The sequence below is a fragment of the Mus caroli genome, unplaced genomic scaffold, assembly GCF_978045245.1.
Source record: "Mus caroli unplaced genomic scaffold, Mus_caroli_1 scaffold_13, whole genome shotgun sequence".
NCBI classification, from domain to species: Eukaryota; Metazoa; Chordata; class Mammalia; order Rodentia; family Muridae; genus Mus; species Mus caroli.
Genome location: NW_028227268.1, coordinates 89436816 through 89457380, shown reverse-complemented (window position 1 = coordinate 89457380; position 20565 = coordinate 89436816). Strand labels below are relative to the sequence as shown.

The window sequence follows — 20565 nt, the reverse complement described above, 5'->3', positions numbered from 1 at the left end:
TTGTCAAGTTCAGAGAATGGGGTCCTCTGGAGGAAACAGTCTTCGATATACCAGGTCAACCAGGCCTCGGGCAGGTACCATCGGACTAAGATGGAGCATTGCATCCCAGGATGGCCATGAAGAGAAGTCTCTTCCCATCTCACATCTCAGTGTCTCCCCTGGAAAGCAGACTAGCTGGAATGTAATTTCTGTTTTCTGCTGGGCTTGACATTTCTTGAGTGTCTACTCAGGCAAACACTTGATGATGTAGCTGCCATGCACTCATTATGTTATGAGTGTTTGACATGAGTTGTGCTATGGGAGCTTCCCATATGTTTATCTCATTGTTGCAATTTCCATGTGACAAAGAAGACAAGAAAGAAGTGTAGGTGGTCACGGTCAAGAAGGCTAGCAACGGTGTACAGCGAGATCCAGCTACCTTTAGACTGGCTCCAGAGCCTAGAGTGCCTGCCCTTAGAGTATGTATTCCATTTCTGAATTTTTCAGGCACGGCAAAAACATTCATGAGAATCTGGGGTAAGTAGCACACGACAGAGGGAGTTGAAATGAGTGTAGCAGCTGGGCTGGTGCATAGGCAGATTGGGAAGGGCCTTGAGCACAGCCTAAAGGGTAAGGCAGGTGCTGAAGGAGCTAAGGAAGCAAGCAAGCACAGGAAGAGACAAGCAGATTTGCATTCAGCAAGACAGACCTGGAGGCATTGGGAGGCTCATTTCTAAGAAGGTATGCACAAAACGAAGAGGCAACTTCTAGAAAGCCATGGATGTCCAAGAAAACTGAATGTAACCTTGTGGGTGGAGCAGGAGGAGGCAGAGTGTGATATATATAGACCAGAGTGATGTAGATATTGTGTATAATATATAACATATAATATAATATAAATAATACTGTGTATAGCATGACAATATGTAATATATAGTGATATAGAGTAATATATTATATTATCAGTCTATCTATCTATCTATCTATCTATCTATCTATCTATCTATCTATCTACCTATCTATCTTGATACAGAGATAAAGTGGCCTGGCTTCGGGTGGCCTGCAAATGGCAGCAGAGCAAGAGAAGGTAACAAAGACTCTTGAGTCCTAACTGGGATTCTGGGCATATGCTGCTGTTGGCTGAGAAGATGGAGAGAGAGAGGGCAGACATGGGCCTGATGGGCTTGAGACCTTCAGCATCAAATGGTGCATGGCTGAAGCCCCAAAGTCGAGATTGGTGCTCAAGCACTTGGCATCATTATTAGCATCCAGGCAGGGGCTGCTGGGAGAGTGAAGCATCCCAGGGAGAGGGTTTGAGGATTTGAGCCTGAAGAGGGATTGAGGGTTGGGGTGCAGATCTGGGACCTTCTCTGGTAAACCTATGAGCAGAGGAAGAGGGGACTCACCAACTCTTCCTCTCTGCTACTCTGCAAGCCATCATCAAGGGCATTGGAGTTCTAGGAGGGGGAGGGGTCATCCTCTTTTAAACTCAACTCTGAGAAGCAGCAAGCGGCCATAGTCCCAGAACACTGCTTCCTTGCTCTGGCTCCAGCTCAGGGTTTTCCAGCAGGCTCCGAATTGTGTAATTATCCATACAATAATTATGCCTGGCAGAATGCTTCGGCTCTCCTGGGGGAGGGCTTTCCAGCCACCACCAGCCTGTTCTGCCTGGCTCTTGATCTGCTCAGGATCAACGGACAAGCTGGCTGGGAGGGAGCCCGGGCAGCTTGTTCTGGGGGGCAAGTGGGCACCTGTCAGACAGAGGCTCCAAGGGGACCTGTCAGTACCACTCAGTTTGACTTCCTGGATATAGACAGCCCCATCCTGAATGACTCCCACCTATAGGGGTCCTCCCATCTCCCAAGGCCCTATTTGTGACCCAGAGGGAAGGGGGAAAATCCATCAACTCTGCAGAAGCAGCTAATCAGTTTACTTGGTTGCCTGGGGTCCTCCAATGTAATTATAATTCTTACTAAGGCGCTGGCGAGTGTCAGAGGTATTTCAACAACTGCCGAGAATACGATAATCAAAGCGCCAGCATTCCTTTGTTCCAAGTCTTGTTGAGGGAGGCTCTCAGGAGATATGCTTTGGAGGGAACCTCCAAGATTAGGTTATGTTTCTCTCGCTTCCTCCCATTCCTGTTTTCTTCCTTCCAAAGCTGTCAGAAAGCTCCCCTTGCAGCTGGAAGCAGAGTTGAGCCACGGATGTGGCTCCCGAGTGCTTCTATCAGGCCAGAAAAGCCCCTTAAGGGACAGGAGCATTGTGCAGTAGAAGCTGCTGGCTGCTTCCCAGAGACCTTGCAAGGTGGCATTTACCTTGGCGAATTCCCCAGCCGCTGGCAGACAGCCGGAAGATTCGGAAGCTTGATTTTGCTGGCACACCCAACAGGGTCCCATCTGTTAGGAGAATACTCCTGTTAACTCAGATCATGAGACCATGCTAGAAAACACAACGTACAGAACCAGGATGCCAAAGCTGCCAGGACCAGCATCACTTCTCTCTGAGGCAGTGTGCAGTCTTAGACTCATGGGGATGCTGGGTGAGCCACTGGGGTGCTTAATGGCACTGGGCTCTAGTCATCTGCTGTCTCCTCTTCTGGAGGAGGGAGGCATTCAACAGCAAGATGACATAGGCATTTTCATTAAGAGGTTCGCTGCAGACCTTTTCCTGTTGACTTTTGCTTCCTGGGATTCCCAGAGTGACCAAGTGATACCTGGATTCAGATTTGCCAGAGCCCAAATGGCACCCAGCTGAATTAGTGCCATCCCTCAATTACTGTCTGTGGCAAACCTGGATGTGTGATCTTCACTACATCTTCTATTGTGTGCTCCTTCAAGATGGGTAGTTCCAGGGCTGGGAAGGAATCAGATGTCTTCCTCATTGCAACATGATAAGGCTTTGAAGTGTGGACCCTCAAGCCTAAGTCATGTTTGCCACAGTTAGGCAAGGTGGCCAAAAAGTGGGGTGCCACTTCTCCTTTTCCTAGACACAGACGAGGCCCTGGGCGGATGGAGTTACACGGTAGAAGGAGGCTAGATTTCTGAGTACTATGTGGCAAAAAGTTACTCACATTAGAAAGACACACATTGGCTCGTCCTACGGAATGGTCAGTGAAATCCTGCTAATTAAGCCACTGAAACATTGGAGTTTATTTGTAATGGCAGCCCGGGATGCTTAGTCTAAGATATAAATTATTCTGAGCTTTCCTCTTGAGAGTACAGTTGTCAGCCAATTTTAGAATTAAATATTTTGAAAGAATTCAAATTCACACACCACTTCTTGTATGACTCCCAAAGGTGGCTGAGGGTGTGTGCTGAGTGGGAATTTCTTCCCCGCTCTGATTCCTCTCCCAGACGTGAACTGGTGTTACTTGCAGACCCTAAGTCTGATAGATAAGATGTGGCTGGTGGGATTCTAAAAGACTGGAGACTTTGTACAAATAAATCAGTACATAAATGATTAGAGTCATCTTTCAGCATGGAAGAATAGTTTCAGACACACGCCTCCATGCACGCATGCACATGAACAGGCTATAGAGAGCAACAGGCCAGCCCGTGCAGAGAGGAAGGAATTGGAAATGTGCATTTGGTCAGAACTGGAACACAGATAACTTTGCCCTGATGGCCTCTGCTTAGAATGCTGTCGAGAAAGATCCTGAGGTCACACTGTATGCGGAAGGAAAAGGTTCTGTGATGGGTGATCAATACCTGCCAGGAGTAATGGATGAGGGGGTGACAGCACAAGCCAGGGATTGTCATATCTGTTACAGTCGTTAGACTTGTGATTGTGGAGGAATCTGACTCTCCGTCGCAGCGCTCCACGGAGGGAGATCAGATCCTTATCTTACAGATGATGAATCGGAGGCTCAAATACAGTAGGCATTTATCCAAGATCATGTACTCAATGAAGTCCTGGTTTCTAAGTCTATGTTTGTTGTCACAGGAGGAGAGGAACCATAATGGCAGTCCAGAATGCAGTTTCTGCCTCCCTCCCGGCATACCCAGTAGAGCAAAGGCAGAGAAGGACAGCCATGGAGACAGAATGTAGACGCCAGGCTTAGGGAGGGAGGTCCGTGAGGCTTTCATCTTTTGAACTGGTTTGTTGGTTTAGTACTCCACCAAAGTTTGGAAGTCAGCCAAAAAAAAAAAAAAAAAAAAAAAAGGAGGAGGAGGAAGAGGAGGAGAGGAGGAGGGTGAGGGCCCGGGGAAGGAATGGGAGACTGGGCAGTCAGAGCTGTGGATTTGGCCTCCTGGTCCTACAGGTTGGCTGTGCAACTGTAGGTAAACACCATTCCCTAGCCCCAACTTCCCCATCTCTCAAATATTTGGTGGAAGGTACAGAACCTCAGACTTAAGGGTACTGGCACAGCTCCTCCCCTTCCCAGCCACGTGACCTCAGGTTGCTCCTCCTATCTCGACTCTGAGATTCTAGTTTCTTACTTCTGAGACGTTGATCAGACCGCACTCTGCCTCACAGGGTAGTCTCGGGTGGGCATTGGCTGCTTGCACTTCCCCTTGTTTGCACTTCCTTCCAGACTCCCACCCTCCCTGTGCCTGCAGTTTCTTCCTCTCTTTCTTGATTTTGTTCCAGGATTTTAGGGGAACAATAAATCAATTGCAGAGACACAGAAAGGCTGCAGGCAGCTGTAATCCCCAAACCACTTTGGTCTTTCCATTTTCTCCTGTTCTGAGCTGCCTGAGAGATGAATTCTCACCCTTGCTCCATTTATACTTCATTTTCCAGACGCTTCCCAAGGAGCCCATGTGGTCAGTATTGCCAACCTCATGGGACTCATGAAGAGTCCAAGGCCCAACCGAAGGAGTGAGCTGAGGTCATGCAGGCAGAGAAGGAAACTGTAGTGTTTAAATCTAAGACCTGTTAGTATCCAAATTCTATTCCTTATTGGGCAAAAATGGCCCTTGTTGAAAGATCTAGGTTTACTCTTATATTTCTCAATAACATGTGATCTATCCAAAGGCTCCCTTAAAATCAGAATTATGGGGTCTGGGATCCAAGACAAATGACAGCTGTGCCTATTGCACCAGAGACACAAAAGTCTAGTTTGATTGACCAGTCGGTGCCTCATCCCTCCATCAGGAATAGAACAAATCTCAGTATTAGCAAGGGATACACTTTACTGTGCCCTTGCTGTGTGTCAGAAGGCTATGTAAATGCTCTACTATGAACATGTGATTACAGACAGACCTCAGATTACAACAGTTTGACTCCGTGATTTGCCAGCTTGCTTATGGGATGGATGTGATACACATTCAGTCAGAACCATATTTTGAGTTTGGATCTTTCCTGAGCCAGTGAGATATAGAATCACACTCTCACAAGATGTTCCCAGCCCACTCCAGATCATAGGAGGAAACCACCAGACTGGGTAGATTCAATACATTTTTGATGTATATAACATTGTCAGTCTGACACAAGCTGTCAGAGCATAGCCTTAGCATGAGCCGAAGGGCCTGTTTTCTTTTCTACATACAGTGGAGTGTTTACAGGTGCCTCTAACGTGTTGAGAAGGTGGGCTGTAGAGCCAATGACACTTGAAGTCACTTCTGCAATGTTGAAGAGTATGGATAGAATGCCAATAGGAACATCTCCAGCCAGTGCCTACATCTTGTTCCTGCTGCACAGCAAGGGTACAAGAAGGGAACCCAAGATACATCAGAAGTGGCTGGTATGGTTGCCATCTCCCTATGGGTCCTTGTAATAAGTTAGCACAGAATTAGAACTGAATAGACATAGTCCTGGGGGCAGAGTGGTGGTGGTGCTGCTGCAAGGAGTCAGGCTAGACCAACACCTAGGGGTTCCCAGGGCAGAGCTTTCCAAACTTGCCAGGAAAGAGTGGTTGCAGTGCCCACACTGCATGGTGTTAATGCAAGTGTGTTTAGAGGTGATGGAGAACTGATACCAAGCAACCCCTGTATGGTCCTCAGAGATGGGACACTTGACTCTGATGAGGACATCCAAGATGGCTATGTTCTTCTGCAAGTGTCTTCTGTCACTGCACAGATATTTAATTGTAGACATGACGACCTACTGGGCCCAGCACTGTGCTACGTGTTGAAATGCAAGTGTCAAGAAGACAGCTTGGATTACAGTTATCCTGAAAGTCCCAACTATGTAAGGAAAGAAATCGGAAGGCATCAGGTATTTTTCTTACTCTTTTCTTCTTCTGACAAATATATCTTGGAGGGGGGTACTCAAGTTGAGGGCGTTGGGAATCCTGTGAAGCCTAAGGTAGGTAGTTAATACAAAGGTAAGGATTGGCCCAAATCCATCAGTGTCACTATCACCGCTAATATCACCCTTCCAACAATACTATTACTTATAAATGCTTATTACATCACTTGTCTGTGTAACTACCATCATTACCATCACTACCACCACCTCTATTATCAGTAGCATTCGCCCTACTAGTTACCACCATTACTATTAACATTGTTAACCTGCATCAGGGCAAGCAGCACACATCTCATCACTAGTTCTATTAATACCACTGCTATTATTGTGGTTACCAACACTTACACTATCGTCAATAACATTACCCCTACAGTGCTCATCACTGTCTCTGATAATACCCACCTCTATCACCACCACTGCCACTGTCTCCATTACTACCTTTTTTTTTAAACAACATCACAACAACCATCAACCCCAAACATCATGACCATCAGCATATAATCAATTCTCTACCACTATGACAGTGGTAATAATCTGATATGAACAGCCACCACTCAGGCATTGTCTTACAACTTCATAAACACTTCTGTTATCTCAGACCTTGTAACAAGCTAGTGAGCTAAGTCCCATGATGACTGTGATTTAACAGGCGAAGAGACTGATGTTCAAGGAAGGATCCTATAACTAACTCAATTAAGCCATAGCTTACAAGGATGGGCCTTCAGTGTTGCCTTGCCCAACATGCTGTACATTCTGTATAGTGTTGGCCATTCTGTAGTGCAGCAGAGTGAGCAGCCCTGTGATTTAACATACAGGTACACTAGTGCAACCATTGGGTTCAAATTCTAACCCAGCCATCCATGAGAAATGAGTGAATCGAATACCCTTGTTTCTTCATATGTTGGAAGGATGGTCCCAGGACCCACTGATTAAAAAAAAAAAGTCTGAGAATACTTACAGCTCTGCACATTCTCCCATATACCAAAAATCAGTTCTCAGTGACTACTAGTACCTCAGAAAATGTCAACACACCACTCTATGTACTTAGTACTTTGGCCTGCTGCTTGGTGTGGGTTCTGAGACTTGAACACTTGCCCTCCTGTTTGCAAGGAGAGCACTTTATCACTGAACCATCTCTCCAGCCCTCAAGGTTTACCTTTTAAATGTTCTGGACCCTCCCTATCTGAATATTTTCTGTATGAATCGGTTGACTCTGAAGACATGCGGCTCACAGATATGGAGGGATAACTTATCCACCCATGCCCTTACTTTCCCCTTTTCTTGGATGGAAATAGTGTTTAGTCCCTGGGTACTTAAAGGCTGAAAGAGAAACAAACTGCTGAGGTGTTAGGTGAATGATCTACAGATTTCTGCTCTCTCAATCACTGCCAGAGTGAAGAACCTCCAGGACAAAGGCTCTGGAGTCATTCTGATCTGCTGTGGATTCCCAATCCTCCCACCAGCACCTGGGGGATCTTGAGCAAGTTGATTCTTCCAGAAGGTTCGTTCCTCATCTATCCCACTTCCTGCTGTCCGAGATTGCATCTGCACAGAGTACTCCTCTCCTTGGGTTGCTATAAGGGTTAAAGCAATTTACAGCATACAAAGTACTTAGTAGAGTACTGGGCACAGTGAACCGTGTAAACATTTTGCCTGGCTCCGCTGCTTTCTACTGTCTGTTTAACTATTGTTTTTCATGTTGTTGTTATTTTGTTGACACTTTGCACAGCCTCTGGCACACAGTGGGTCTCCAAAGCACCTTCCTTCTTATCGTCTGCTCTGATTCCAATGCTGAGAAGTCGAAAATCTCGTTCAAGATGTTCCTGCAGCCCTAGCAAAGCCTCGGCAACCAGACACGGAATAAATGTGTTTTGACAACATATTGTATTCAAAATTTGTTGCCAGTGTAATCGTCATGGGAAGAAATTCAAATATTCTTAGGTTTTTGTTTTCTTAACTCTTTTGTCTTGAATTGTCTAAATAGCCGTCAGTGGAAAGTTAAGAGATGAGATTATTTTAGCATTGGGGTCTATGGGGCTTGGAGGCCCAATCCAGTCCGGTTCTCATCGAGAAGAGAAGGAGGGTGAAGAGTCCCTGGAAGCCACTCTTAAAAGATGCCTGTTGTGCATGCAACATGACCTTCTTGGAGGGTCCTGTGAGGCTAACTTCAAACCTTCTGTGCATGAATGTAAGTGCACCAGACTCCTAACTGCATGGTTCCTCTTAGAACCTTCCTCTCAGCAGGTCAAGGTCAGCACAGTGAGGAGTTGATGGGCCAAGAAGAGGCCGATGGCTGCCATTTTTGGATCCCTAGGAACACAAAGCTGGCAGCACTTGTTAGCCTTTCCCTAGGGATCAGAGGCTAGAAGATGGTGCTGTGGTATCAGACCTGGTGCAAGGAGACTCACTGTCTAATCAGTAGCCAATCAGGACAAACCCCTCCCCAAACCTCTTATTTCCCATGCTACGAAGAATAACAGTATGGCCGTAGAAGCTAGCATAAACGTGGACTGAGATTATAGCACCTCCCCCACAGAGTGCCTGTTCTAAGTCATACGAAGGGAACTTGACTTTCATGCTTCAGGGCATTTCTTTATCTGCTTGGACTCCACTAACTTCTATTAAGTTTTCTGGCTTCACATCCCAACTCAAAGGCTTTGCCTATACATCCAGGCTGCCAGCCTGTTTGGTGGATCTGGGTGATTCTCAACACTATCTCCTGTGCTGGAAAATGTCTAGTTGCAAGCCACCAGGCTCTGTTGTGATTTCTGTCTTAGAAAGAAGGATGGAGGCTCATGATCTCTGCTCATCATATCTTCAGGTAGAAGAGAACATGATTGGTAGAATCAAGATTGAGTCTTTTGGTTGGCTGGACTAACATGTTCAGTTCCCAGACCTCACATGGTGGCTTATGACACGCTATAACTCCGTTTCTTATTCCGGCCTCCCCAGCTACCTCCCTGCACATGGAGACCATGAACTCATGCATGCTTACATATATATGCACATGTAAGTTTCTAAAAATTAGTGGGTATGCCTAGTCCTGCACTTCTGTTTCATTAAAAAGAAAGAAAAATCTCAATTGAAGAAATGCTAATATTAGGACTCTGGGATGAAATAATTCATATGAGGACAAGCAGACCCAGGGCAGTCAGCCAGGCTGACATTCAAGCCATGTGACCATGGGCAATGTATTTTCCTTCTTCATCTTTATTATCCATAATAAGAGGCTTGAGCCAGAGGACTCCAGAGGTCCCTACCAACTTGATGCATCACCTTAGGTCATGTAACCTATATATTTCTAGAATACATGTTCTGGTCCACTGCTTCTCAAGTGTAGCAGGCATACAAACCATCTGGGAATTTTGTTAACACCCAGCTCGTGGTTTTCTAGGGCTGAGTTGGGGCCTGAGACTCTGCATTCCTAACAAGCTCCAAGCTAAGATGAAGTTGCTCATCTGAGACCATGCTTTGAACTAGCGGAGAGGGAGAGGGGGAGGGGGAGGGGGAGGGGAGGGGGAGGGGAGGGGGAAGGGGAGGGGGAGGGGAGCAATGGCTTACTTTTATTGCATTCTTTCTGTGCGCCGACCACACCTTGAACATATTGCTGCACTTCTCATAACAATATTGGAGGCATTACTATCATTGTCCCTGTACTGGCTATTTTTGTGTCAACTTGACACAGCTGGAGTTATCACAGAGAAAGGAGCTTCAGTTGAGGAAATGCCTCCATGAGATCCAACTGTAAGGCATTTCCTCAATTAGTGATCAAGGGGGAAAGGCCCCTTGTGGGTGGGACCATCCCTGGGCTGGTAGTCTTGGGTTCTATAAGAGAGTAGGCTGAGCAAGCCAGAGGAGGCATGCCAGTAAAGAACATCCCTCCATGGCCTCTGCATCAGCTCCTGCTCCCTGACCTGTTTGAGTTCCAGTCCTGACTTCCTTTGGTGATGAACAGCAGCATGGAAATGTAAGCCGAATAAACCCTTTCCTCCCCAACTTGCTTCTTGGTCATGATGTTTGTGCAGGAATAGAAACCCTGACTAAGACAGTCCCAGTTTTCCAGATTATGTGGAAATTAAACCTTATATAGACAATGTGACCTTGCCAAGGTCACGAAGCTAGTACGTTGAGGAGAATTAGACTTGTCTAGCCATGAGTGTGTACTCATGGTGACTGTGCCACATACACATGACTTGAGCTAAGGATGCCTGACAAGGGACAGGGTAGAAGTAAGGAGAAGGCTGCTGTGTACTTGTGGATTATAGCAGTCTCTTGCATCTGGCTGCTTTGAGTGGATACCACTCATAAACTGCTTGGATCCTCCTGCCCATCTTGACCATGTGAACCCCTGGGCTGGCTGCCTACCACTGGAGCTCTGAGAATCTAACAGACTTGAAGATGCTTAAATCGTTGCTCGATCCTTCCCTGACAGGCCATGATGGCTGCAACAAAGGGAGAGAAATCTAGTTCACATAAATGATTAGAGGAGAGGAGAGAAGTTTAATCCTATTAATGAATTTGCTAATTGGCCTTCTGCCCCCAATCATTTCAAACGCCAGCTTTCACAGTGTCAGATGGAATGGAAGCAGATACAGGGGTGGTTTGTAGACAGGCTAAGAGGGTTTTTCTTGGGGCTTTCAGGCAGCTCACTGCTTGGTATGGATAATGAAACATTTCAGTCTCTCCTTGAATATGACTTTGTACATCCACGCCCCCATTTTGGCTGGCCTCCGAGTCCCCCAGGCTCCTGGTTGGGGCGAGGCCAGGAGGGAGGAGGCTAGCATGAAGCTTCAAAGCTTACTCTCTGCCATTGGCTAGAAGCAGACTCTGCTGTCTTCTGGCTTTAGGGTCCCAAGAAAGCACTTCCCTTCTTAGAGCCTCAGTTTCCCTAGCTATAAAATGAGAACTGGCACAGTATCTCATCCTGCAGGGTTGAGGTAAAGCAATCCAGGAATTGGAAGAACAAGGTGCCTGGAGTCTTGCAGAGGCTTGGTCAATTTTAGGTAATATTGGTATTAGTATCAGAAGCTGATCTATGTCTGCATATCTCATGGTTGGGAATTTCTGTGAGCAACTGAATCTGACAATTTCCCATAGTGGGGAATGGCTATGACATGGCTTAGGATATCAGTGACCATGGCTATAATAGCTCCAGGTTTCCACAGCACAGACTCAAATGCCACAGCCAAAGGGGCAAAACATCCCTACAAATAGCGTGACACAGGAGGTAAGTCTTTGTAACCTTGACAGTGGTTCTAACCATTATGCACCCTTCTCTTGGTACCCTGATTTTAATGAGGTCTTGCTCCAGAGCAGGCTATTATTAATATGGCCTGAAATAATGAGAATTAATCCAAAGTATTCCCATCATGGCTAGCACATGGGGAAAGAGCAATATCCCACCTGACGACGGCTACTTCTGGAAGGTGACCTACTTAAAATAGCACCTGGAGGGAGCCGAAGAGCTGAAACTAGATTCTCTGAAAGCCCCGGGACCTTTCTTTCTCCCTCTCTCTCTCCTTCTCTTCCCTTTCTAATTATGTTCCTTCCCTGCCTGATGAATGGGAGCGCTGGCTCCAGGGCCATTATGCAGAATGTTGCAGGCTTCTTCCCAGGTGCAGTCTTGGATCCTGGATTTCTCCTCTGCACCAAAGAGTGCTTCCCTTCCCCCAACCCATCCATTCCTGCCTCCACACAGCCAGCATCCATCAAGACTAGACCAGGTGTCAGGCTTGACGGGGGCTCTGGAATAAGAATCAGCCCTCGAGAGCCAGGCACAGGGATAATTGTGTAAATCCATGATAGCCTCGTGTAGACAAAAATCTCAACGTTGTGTTCGTGCGGTGTGGCATCAACAGGCATAGGGGACCAGAGAAGGGGAGATGTGCTCTGTTTGCAGGAGTGTGAGATGATGTTGGGTGGGGCTTTGAAGAATATGTAGGAGTTCACTGGTGGCTGGGGTGGGTAGGGAATAGAGATGGAAGGAGGCACAGGAGCTGGACTTGATCTTGGGTAGAAACGACACCCGGGAGCAACGTTAGATCATAATTATGAGATTGGCCAAGTGAACAAATGAAGGGTAGACATGTAGATCAGGTAACAGTGACCTGGAAAACAAGAGGTGATGTTGGATTGCAATACTACCCTTTGGCCCAACAAAAGTGTAAGACCAAGAGATAGGCTATCCTTTTTCTGCTTTCCTACAGACACTATGTCTATTGGCAGCCAGAACTTCCCAGAACCTTCTACGCTGTGTTCCAGAAGGTGTTTCCTATAGGTTTTGCTATTAACTTTCTGTACTAAAGTTTCCCGTGTCTCCGATTCCTCTATGTTTGCCTGTGGGTGTTGTTACGGCTGTCCCCTCTGAAGCTCATGCTAACGCTTGATTTCCATCATGGGGTATTAAGAAGGTGGAAACTTGAACTATCAAGTATCGAGTCTTTGGGAGGTTAATGATTAGAATTCAATAAGGTCTTCAGAGTGGAGTCTCTAAAGAAGAGAGGAACCCTTAGGGTACCCCTCATCCTGGGATGCCCTGTATGCTCAGGACTCTGCCAGCGAGAAGGCTATCAGTCCCCACCATGGGCTGTTTTCACCTGTGCTCACTAGAGCTTCATTACCCCAGAGCTGTAGACCAAAGTCAGTGGGTTTTTTTTTCTTCTTTAACTTACTCATCTGTGGTCTTGTGTTGCTGCCACAGCCATGAACTGCGACAAATACTCAAGAACCAGGAAACACAATCATTGAGTTTATTTTCATAAAAAAATAGTCTTTTGCTACAGTTTTTCCAGGACTTCATCATTCATTCATTCATTTATTCATGCATTCATTCATTCATGCATGCATGTATTCATCCATGGATAAAGTCATTTAATCACATACTCACTCACTCAATCATCCTCTGCCATCATTTGATTATTCACCTGCTCTTTCATTCATTTTTCTTGTTTATTGATTCTCTTATTTATGCAATCATCCATCACTCGCTTGTCTGCTAAGGAATGCACGTACTCCCCCTACACACACACAGTTACAAATTGACTGAGCAAAGCCCTTCAAGGTAGACAAAAGGGTCTCTCGGTCCTGTTCCTGGAACCAGACTAAATGCACCTCTGATTTTAGGCAGTGCATCCCTTTACCCCAATCCTGTGAAGATCAGGAGCTGAGGAGTGGAAACACTCTTCTCAACGCTTCCTTCTAAATGGTGAGCAGATGCAGTACACTTCACAGACCAAGCCAATTCAAAGCCAACAGATCAAATAAGAGAATTTGTTCAGGCATAGGGGCTGGTAACTGACATTTCAGTGGTGAGCTAACTTTTCCTGTGGGGTCTGCAATTCTTAGGAATAATGACGAGAGACCAACCATCTCATTTCTTTGTAGTTTTCATTGAAAAGTAGTCACTGTGTGCAAAGAGCCAAGCCAAGGGCTGTGAAGAATGACTCAGACACAGGTTTGGCCCTAAGAATCTCATACTATAGTGATAGAGGGTTAACCCTTCCATTGACTGTCTGATTCCAAGCACGAGTTGTGAGTCAGGAGAGCGTACGCCTTAAAAATGTTATGAATTCCGGTGGGAGAAGTCACTTCTCTCTGGGGCTTGGAGAAGGCTTCTTGAATACAGAAACAGCTGAGTGAGCTCTTGTAATGTGGGTAGAATTTGAATTAGTCAATGGGATGAGGACTTGAGGGGAGAAACTTACAGAGCTTAAATGATGGACAAAGATGCCGAGGTTGGAAAAGCCCATAGCACACACATGTCTATTGCTCGATACTCCCCTTAACAGATGAAGAAAAGGGCATTTCTAAGGCAGAGTGATTTGGGAATGATCTCTAAACCCAGGCTGGTATGATTTAGGACTTCATTACTGTCTGCCCATCGCTGCCTCCCAAGGCTCTCTAGGATTAACACACCACCCTATCCACCAACTTCAAGGCCAGACACATTGGGTATTCTATGCCTCTACAATTCTCCAAAAGGTTCTCCAATTTAAGACCCACAAGGCCAGTCTCATATTTGACTCTGTCTTGCCATGTGACCTGATAAAAATCCTCTGATAGCCATGTGGTTTTTTTTTCTCAGTGGACTCAGTGGGCCCCAGGAAGGTCTAAAGCTCAGGTTCTCAAAGTTCCAAATGGTGGCCTTGATCATGGGGTTATTTGCTTACAGGCAAAGTCTCTGGTGGATGGAGCTGGGCTAGTGTATTCCTGAAGTCTCCTGATTCCCATGGAGGCTGCAACTGTACCTGCATGCTCCTTCTCTTTTTAGCCATAAGCCATCCTTACTCCCACATTCAAACCTGAGAGCAGAGGCTATGGAAGAACAGACACACACGAAACTGCCTGCGAAAGAAACTTTACCGAGGATTGAGGACAGTGCCTGAAACCCCCAGGCAAGGTTTTTCCTATTTTCAATTAAAGACACACCAAGATTCCAAATAGAGGACCAAAAGTGAACTCTGTGCTTTGGTTCTGTGGCAAAGCTCTTAAATTACTTTAGATTTCTGCTGCCTTCAGGGAGTGCTTCCTGGGCTCAGGGCTGGGCTAGGTGTATTCTTTCCCCAGCACTAATCACACAGCATTGCTGCCCTGTTTTAAAGATGTACATGTATTTCCAACTTACATTTTAAGTGCTTGGAGCTATAGCTGAGTCAGCTGTGATGTTTCCAGGATCTGCCACAGTGCAGAGGGTCAGTGGGCCGCAGCAAAGGCTCAGCATCCCAGTGCCTGGCTTTTGGTCCTGCTTGTCTCTGACAGGGCTTAGATGGCATTCCAGGAATGAGCTGTATGACCCTCAACAGTATTGCCTACTCTCAGGATAGCCCAATTCTGGGCATTTAGATGGCCTCAGCAGTGTAGCCATACACTGAGTAGGACCTAAAAGTTGCTGATCATTGATCACGTACAGGGTCTGTGCAAAGTGCTTGCCTTCCATCATCTCCAAAATGCACACAACACAACAGCTATTTTAAGATGGTAACTACTACTGTCCCTGATTCACAGTGGAAGAAAATAAGGCTTAGTCATACAACTAGTGTGGTAGGGCCTGGATTTGAACCCAGCAGGGAGACAGATTCTTCTGTTGAAATTCCCCACCACTGCATCTAATTAGGTCTGAGCCTGACATCTCAGAGCTGAGAACAGTGGTTTCTGTGACAGCACCAACAGTAAAACCTCTAGAATTTGAGAACCAAATGGAACCTGAAAAAATGTCTAGCGAAATGCTTCCCCTCTACAGAGATTAAAACGCTAAGGGAGAGGGTGACCCCAGAATAGGATTCCTGAGTGTGAGCCTCTCAGTGGAGCCCCTGTCCTCTTAGTGTACCCCTAAGTTTCTCCCCTTAGGAGAGTCTCTTACTGATTAGCATTCTGATGGGCCAGACAGCAAGGCTGGACTCTGTTCTGGGGACAAATGCTTAGGGGAAATAGAGAGTTGCACTTGTGGACAGCTCAGGTTAAAGTCTACTGCTCTGAAAAAGAGTTAGGTTGGGGACCCAGCCAGTGACCCTGAACACTCTTACAAAGAGCAAATGAGAATATTCGGATCAAACACTGTGCCAGGCACTCCGTGGTGGAACACATAGTGAGTGGCAATAACTCTCCTCTTTCTTAAGTTCTTAGGAGAGAGAAAATAGTCCTGTGGCCTCTGGAATCCTGCAGGAGCTGTCCCCAGGTGATCTGGATTTGGCAGTGAGAGACTGGAATGGCAGATGGTGACCCCTGAGTCCTCTGTGGCCATCAGTCATCCCTCCATTTGCTGCATAGTGAATGAGATGAGGTATCCCTCCCTCCATATTCGCCGGCGTTCATGAGGGCAGCATCCTCATCCATTGGATGTGGATGACAATTGAGACTTATAGAGAGTGATATTTGCTCAAGGCCCACGACTGAAGTGATCGGAATGAGATTCCCCCTGCACTCTGCTGGGTTATAGAGACACAGACCTCTCCTCTGGGTGCCTTGCTACCTCTCAAGGAGATACGGACATTGTAGGTGATTTTAAATAAACCCAAGTTAACTGTGCCCGACAGTCCCCTCCACTGCCTGTGGGACCTCATGTTGTTAAGAAGGATGAGTGGGGAGCTGACTTGGACTTGGTGTTGAAGCAAGAACCAACTTGCTTGGTGTTAAGCAGCACCTCAGGAGCCAAGAGAGGCAGAGCTCAGAGTACCAAAACCCAGGGAAAAGGTTTGCAGACCTGCCTTTCTCTGGGCTACTGAGAGGTACCAATGCCTTCCGTGCAGGGCAAAGAACCTAAGAGATAAGCTAAAGCCCCTTCCGTTTCTGGTCTGTCATGCAAGCCTGGTCTTATCACCTGGGATCTGCACCTGAAGATGTCTTTCCTATTTGTCAGTTTGTCTCTGAGGACTGGACCAGAAGCCTGACCCTCTCTTCCTGGGTATCTCTGTGTATGATCCCAACCAAGATGAGATGAAACAGGTCCCACTATCACCCTAACACAGCTCTGGTCACTAGCCAGAATAAGGTGTGTGTTGTGCCCCCACCTGTAGTCAGAATATATTAAACATCAGAACTTGGATATTTGAGTGTGAAACTATTTAGAACCCTTCTGATATCTTCAATGGCTTTTGAGCATTAAGCAAACCAAGCCTGTCATTATCTTTTTGTTTTTTTTCTGATTTGTTTCCAGTCTTCTTGTTTCTATAAGCAACTTTCTGTCTGTTGAAAGGAGGGCCTGCATTGTGTGCTTTTGGCCCAACAAGGTCACTTGACTCCACGTGGCCATCTAATAACTGTCCCACTGAAGATGGGCATGCCACAGCTGGAGAAAGGCAGGCTCCTGTCAGGGACATCTCAGGATATGTGAGCTTGTCGCCCCAGCCCCCTTTTGACAGTTCTCCCCATTCCTCTGAAGTCCTCAGACCACCGTAGCAGCACAGCTCTGCTATTTGTTCTTTCCTACAGACTGCTCGTGTCCCAGGACCCGCCTGGGGGCCCTACCACCTGGACATAGCTGATTCCTTTTGGCTTGCAGAGGTTTTAAGGATGGACCGGTAAATCACCGTTTTCCTCATGGTTAGATTCCCAAGTCAGCACCTGGCAAGGCATGGCCATTCCCAAGGAGGCACCCTTGCTGGATGTTCGAGGTTGCACCAACATCAGCCCTCAAGGGAGTGGGAAGAGCCTCCCAACATTTCCGCCCACCCCAGAGAACGCAGTTTTCTCCACCTGTGAATCTGCCTGTCTTGCTCCAATACATTCCCTAGAAGAGAAGGGTACCCACACCCCTGCTGGGGCCAGCGTCCACTTCGGCTGCTACCCCTGGGTGTTCACACCAACCCTCCCACGAGGCTCTTAATTCCTTGGATACATGAGGCTGTCCAAAACCCTCACGGACAGTGGGTTTGCAACTAAGAGAGACAGATGTTTCATCCGAACACAACACCCAGTGCCCCCAAACCTATCCAGGGGAGTAAATAGAGGACAGAGTGCTTACCTTTAGAGGGTCGCCTTTGTTTGGTCTGCAGGGAGGAGAAGGTGCCCATGACGGCCCCCATGGCAGCGAAGACTTGTGTGCGACTTGGGACCCCAGGCCCTGTCTCTTCCCTCCCCTGAAAAGAAATCGGTGTGGATTGCCCACTTTGAATTGGAGGAGAGGAAAAGCGAGAAAGCAAAAAAAGCCCCGGGCAGCTCGCCTGCAGCTTGGTATTCAGAAAACGTGGGGCCGGGGCGCCTGGAGCTTGTGGCTGCTGCCTTCTCCAGCCAGGCACATGCACTGACTCCCAGGGCCAGCGGCTCGCGGGAGCCTTCACAGGCGCCCCCCGGTGCGGGCACCCAGCCGGGCCACTGGCTTCTCCGAGGGCCGAGCCCCGAGCCCCAAAGCCTGCTTGATGTTGGACACGGGGCCGGCGTGCCCGCACGGCCGAGGCTGCCGAGCCCGCGCCGCGTGCGGTGCGGGAGCTGCGCTCCGCCCGCCCGCCCCTGCTGCCACCCGGCCGCTCCGCCCCGCACTCGGGCTGGATCTCAGGGGGCCGAGTACCAATCATGAATGAACAGCGCCAGGGACTGGTGCGGAGTGGAGCGGGGCTCAGGACCCGGCGCGGGGGATGGTGGGGGAGGTGGCGGAGGCCGCCTGGGGACCGCGGAGGGGCGGGGTGGGGACCTGGCCCTGCTGTCTACAAGGTTCTACTCCTGGCTGTGCGGGACACCGGGATGTCCTTCTGGGCAGACAGATGTGATCAGGCACCTGGCTGGTGGGTGCAGCTTGGGTAGGAGGCAGCAGGTGACCCCCAGGATGAATATGTGAGTGTGAGTGTGTGTGTGTGTGTGTGTGTGTGTGTGTGTGAGAGAGAGAGAGAGAGAGAGAGAGAGAGAGAGAGAGAGAGAGAGAGAGAGAGAGAGAGAGAGAGAGAGAAAGGGAGGGAGGGAGGGCATTAAGATTTCATTTGACTTTAGAGAAAATCATTTAACCACTGCCTACCTTTCTGGTGTGGGGTAAAGTCTGCCCCACCCAAAGCCCAAAGAGAGTTGTCATCAAGAAGAAGGGCTCCTTTGAACTCTGTAGGAGGTGTTGGGGACCTGCAGAATCCCCTAGGACCAGAGTTCATTTCTAGTGACAGGAAGTGGGGGAAGTGGGACGAGAAGTAGCTGTGGGTCCCCTTAGGCTCTTGCTACCTGGCCCCCTCTTTGTGTTCTCTCTCTCTCTCTCTCTCTCTCTCTCTCTCTCTCTCTCTCTCTCTCTCTCTCTCTCTCTCTGTGTGTGTGTGTGTGTGTGTGTGTGTGTGTGTGTTTGCTCTGTCACCTGCAAATCAGTCACCTGTGGGGACAGTACTTGAGTTAGGAACCCTGGGGGTAACTCTTGAATTTAGAAAGCAATCTTCCTTTCATGACCTTCCCTTCAGGTGGCAAGAACCCTCAAGCCCCACTTCAGCTTTCCACTGAAAAGGCAATGATGGAGGACCTGTGGCAACTCCTGGTGGCCACTGATGACAGGTGTCTCCCTAGAAAGCTTTGAATTTCCTCTTCCCCAGCCTAGCTGCCTGTCTGCCCTGTCTGCCTGGACATTCACTGAGGATTCCCTGTGTGTTTGCACTGAGAATCCCCAACCCCCTCTCTTCCCAGACCTCTGTCCAGTCATTTCCTCTGCAGCACACAGACACATGCTGTGTTGGGAGTTCACAGCATCCCTTAACATATGGCGCCATAAACACGCACACATATATGCAACCACGAACATATGGGCACAGGTCCCTGGTGCCCACACAGACATTGAGATGCTGCACACAGACTCCAAACCCTTAATACACATGAGGTGGGTGGGGTGTGCACCTGTAAGACCCCAGCTAAGACCCTCACATGTGCTCTCAGAGCAGAGTCATCAGCTCCCTCACATACATAAGCTTGCACATACAGGAGTGTGGTCTGACTCCAGGCACCGAGCCCAGAGCCCATTAGCTGTCCCCACAGCTGGCCAGCGCCTTGACTCAGGGACTCAGAATAGGGTGCTTCACTTCAGCAACACTTACCCCTTGCTCAGATCCCAACACGAGTCCTGTTTTGTGCAGCGGGGATTGGGGGGAATAATGCATTCAGTATCACCTATGCCTTTCATTTGCAATGCCCACTGCCGTGGGATGGCATCACCCATGTGATGCCCACAAAAACCCCATAGGCTAGTTGCTTCAGGCCTGCCATCACCATGGAGAGAAACTGAGGCTTGTTCAGAATTAGGGACTTGTCTGAGGTTGTCCAGCCACAGCTTGGGACCAGAATTTATTATCCAGGGCTCTGTCATAATCTTCTAGGGTCATTTATGTTGGCAAATGAAGGCACTAGGGGGCCACTGGGCTGAAAGGTCTGCTCTGAGTTCCGCCTAGGTCAAAGCCTAGACTCTCTATCAGGTGTTTCAGGCTTGCCCGAGCCATTTCCCCTGCAGTATTGTATGGTGACGGACATAGGAGGCAGTTCTTCTTTCTTGTCCTCTGGAAAAGGTAGGGAAGCCTTAAGTTGGGGTTCCCGGAAGATAACTAGTCTAGTGTGACTCAAGGAACAGAGGAAGGCCTTGATGGAGAGAACGTGGTGCTGCCTCAGGCTTCTTTTACAAGTTCCTCAGAGGTATCATATGGAGACCTACCAAACTGCCCCCCACTGGCTCTGCTAGTCACATGATTTGAATCCTCATACTCAGGATAGTATTTGAGAGGTTACCAAAGGCCAGGATGCCCCTCTCTCGTTTAGTTGCTTCAATCCTCCGAAGAAGCAGCCTACAGGAGAATCCCCCTGCTTTACGGACCAGACATGGCTAAGTTCTTCTAGAGGTATAGATTTGGTTGTCTCTGAGCCATGGGCATAGTATGAAGTTAACAGTATGAAGTTCCAACCACCAAACCTTTTTTGTAGCCTGGCCTTGTCTACCAATTCTTCCTGTCTATT

The 20565-nt window shown here is 47.9% G+C and overlaps 1 protein-coding gene across 3 annotated transcripts in view; it reads right to left on the bottom strand.

Annotated features, from left to right (window-relative positions):
- Kcnip1 (potassium voltage-gated channel interacting protein 1) overlaps window positions 1-20565 on the bottom strand; it is a 362542-nt gene that overhangs the window by 189185 nt on the left and 152792 nt on the right. For 2 of the 3 annotated variants that reach the window (XM_021175755.3, XM_021175758.3), the window contains exon 1: window positions 17630-18097. The exons of the other annotated variant lie outside the window; for it this stretch is intronic. In XM_021175755.3, coding sequence (XP_021031414.3) covers window positions 17630-17690 — 61 coding nt within the window. In that variant the 5' untranslated portion in view covers window positions 17691-18097. Of the gene's footprint in view, window positions 1-17629; window positions 18098-20565 lie in introns of those variants that run through there. 3 annotated transcript variants of the gene reach the window in all.